Below are 2,991 nucleotides of genomic sequence, written 5' to 3'. Positions count from 1 at the left end.
CCCCCCACTGGCCGCAATGGCCGGCTCCGGCGATCGCCGCGCCCCCGACGCCTCCCGGGTCCGGGTAGCCACAGCCCCAGCTGCCGGCCCCACCGCCGCCCGCTGTCGCGCCTCAATGGCCACAGTGGTCGGCCCCGGCCCTCGCGGCGCCCCCCACGCCACCCGGGTTCGTGCCGCCGCAGCGGCAGCTACCGGCCCCACCACCGCCCAGCACGGGGCTCGGGTCACCCTCGCATGGGGGCGTACTGATCCAACAAGTGCGCTTCCCGCCGTCGCCATCCCCAATACCGGCCTGGTTGACCGGATCATCACCGCCACCCGTCTACACGTCGGCTGGAGACCCGCCGGCACCCACTCTGCAGTGCGGCGATCCCTCCGGCTCGGCGGGGCACTCCACGGGCCACGGCCATACTGACCGGGCGCCCCAATCATTGCTGATTCGCACCTCCGAGCCAGCCGGCCACGACACTCCGACTCAGACACCTCCGCGGTTTGCCAAACTGGACTTCGCCACTTATGACGGCATGGAGGACCCCCTCAACTGGCTCAACCGGTGCAAGGAGTTCTTTCACGGGCAGCGCACCCACGCCTCGGAACGTACCTGGCTCGCCTCTTACCACCTCCGCGGCGCGGCACAGACCTGGTACTACGCCCTCGAGCAGGACGAGGGCAGCATGCCCCCTTGGGAGCGCTTCCGCGAGTTCTGCCTCCTTCATTTTGGGCCACCGATCCGCGGGAGCCGCCTGGCAGAGCTAGGCCGCCTTCCCTTCACCTCCATGGTTCAGGACTTCGCCGACCGTTTCCAGGCCTTGGCATGCCACGCGTCGGGCGTGACGGCACAACAGCGGGCCGACCTCTTCGTCGGTGGACTTCCGGATCACATCCGCGTGGACGTGGAGCTTCGGGGACCCCAGGATCTCCAGACGGCCATGTACTACGCCCGCGCGTTCGAGCGCCGCGCGGTGGCCATCCAGCAGGCATCACCGTCCCGGGCCGTTGGGCCGTTACCCTGGCCGGATGTTCCCGCGAAGGGCCAGCCTGCTCAGGCTTCCACGGCAACCCTCGCCGCAACCGCGGCGCGCCCGTTCCGCCGGCTCACCTCGCCCGAGCTACTCGAGCGTCGCCGCCAAGGGTTGTGCTTCAACTGCGACGAGCCCTACACGCCCGGCCACGTCTGCCCGCGACTCTTCTACCTGGAGGTTGCAGACCACATTGAGGAGGACGCCGTCGCCGCCGACCTGGCCGCCCCAGCTGTCGCGAAGGTGTTTGACGCTGGTTGATCAACTTGAGGAGTTCAGCAAGCGCTTCCCCACCTTACAGCTCGAGGACGAGCTGTTTGTGCAGGTGGGGAGAAGTGTTATGACCGGCATGTTAGGGGCTTAGCCCAGTGGGGTGTGACCCAAGTTATCTTATCGTTATTAGGGGCTTAGCCCAATTATCTTATCATTATTAGGATCATTTGCTTAGGAGTCAAGTAAACCTCTCTATTTAAGGAGAGGAGATATATCAATCTAATCAAGCAAGAAGCAATCATTATTTGCTCGGCTTCCCGAAGGGAGCCGGGAGACCTAACCCTAGCCGCCTCTTGCGCAGCCGCCGCCTCCTCTCCCTCGCACGACGGCGCCCTGCCGCCGGCGACCGCGAGCAGCACCACGCCCAGCCTCCTCCTTCCCCTACAACCTACGCCTTAGACAAGGTAGGATCATAGCTCGTTGTATTTTATACCTGATTTATAACAGGCACATACTCGCGGGCAGGTTCGTAGGCTTCTGTTTCGTCAATCTGCAGATTAAATATTTAGAGCGCGTCAAAGAGGAAGAATAAACTACATATAGGCATTGCTAAATTTAATAATGGCTTACGAGTTTGATTTCTGCTCCGTGGCTCCCTGCATAGTGCAGGTTTTCGATCATTACGAAACTTTCCGCCTGCAGATGAATAGCAAAACAAGTGAGTCGCTAATTACAAATGTATAGAACGTCCAAATTAAGATACCCATTAGTCGGTAATACCTTATCGCGAGCCCTTCCACTGACGACTGAAGTGGCGCACAAGGAGGCAAGTTCTTGAACAACTTCGCGCATCTGAATATATGGATCAGGGATAAGAAAGATGTTATGACCAGCGTCACTTATAGCCGGAGAAGGCCCAATGGACGCGTCTAGTTAGGGGCTTGGCCCAACATTATCTTATTTTTATTAGCAAGGATTATATAAACAGTTGTAAGGCTACCTTTTGGAATTAAGCAATAAGTCATAAACTATTGCCCGGCTCCCCCTAGGAGCCGGAACTCTAAACCCTAGCCACCTCTCCCTCACCGCCGCCGCCTTCCTCCCGCGCGATCACGGCGCCGACGCGCCCCCGGCCGCGCCAACCTCTCGCCACCCAACCTTCCACCCCTACAACCTGCGGTCCAGGCCTGGTAGGACCCTAGCTCCTATCAATCTGGTATCAGGTAGCTCTGGTTCGATCATGTCTACGCCGCAGCCCACCCCGTCCCTCCCGCTGTCGACCACCTCATCGCCCCCGGTGACCACCACGGCCGTCGCCCCGCTCCTGCCCGCGCCGGGCTCCTCCGTCGCGCCCGCCCCCGCTGTCCTCACACTGGAGGAGGTGATCGAGGCGCCGCGGGATCTCACCCAGGCGGTCCAGGGTATCCGGCTGTTCCTGGTCGGGTCCTACGGGCCGCAACCGGCCACGCCGCCACCACGCCGTCATGGCTACCGTGGCAGCCGCCGCCCCTGGCGGCCTCCGCCGCGTCCGTTGGGCCGCTGCAGGAGCCGCCACCACCACCTACCAGCTCCGGGCCGACCCTTACTGCGCCGGCGGGGGTCCTGATTCACCAAGTCAGGTTTCCACCCTCATTGTCCCCGTTACCGGCCTGGTTGGCCGGGTCGTCGCAGCCGGTCTACACGATGGCTTCGGGGCCGCCGCACGTGTAGTCACCGCCGGCGCCACCCCCACAGTACGGCGGGCCCTCCAGCTCCGCCG

General features: G+C 62.5%; 1 protein-coding gene across 2 annotated transcripts in view; it reads right to left on the bottom strand.

Annotated features, from left to right (window-relative positions):
* Positions 1-2,991, bottom strand: part of LOC119267053 (probable trehalose-phosphate phosphatase 4) — a 29,620-nt gene that overhangs the window by 4,497 nt on the left and 22,132 nt on the right. Inside the window, exons 4-6 of one of the 2 annotated variants that reach the window (XM_037548353.1) lie at positions 2,013-2,084; positions 1,863-1,928; positions 1,726-1,782 (exon numbers count right to left, since the gene is read on the bottom strand). The exons of the other annotated variant lie outside the window; for it this stretch is intronic. Coding sequence (XP_037404250.1) covers positions 1,726-1,782; positions 1,863-1,928; positions 2,013-2,084 — 195 coding nt within the window. The remainder of the gene's footprint in view (positions 1-1,725; positions 1,783-1,862; positions 1,929-2,012; positions 2,085-2,991) is intronic. 2 annotated transcript variants of the gene reach the window in all.

Source organism: Triticum dicoccoides, chromosome 3A, assembly GCF_002162155.2.
Source record: "Triticum dicoccoides isolate Atlit2015 ecotype Zavitan chromosome 3A, WEW_v2.0, whole genome shotgun sequence".
Taxonomy (NCBI): Eukaryota; Viridiplantae; Streptophyta; class Magnoliopsida; order Poales; family Poaceae; genus Triticum; species Triticum dicoccoides.
Note: the sequence above shows the minus strand (reverse complement) of the source record. Positions and strands in the feature narration are given on the sequence as shown.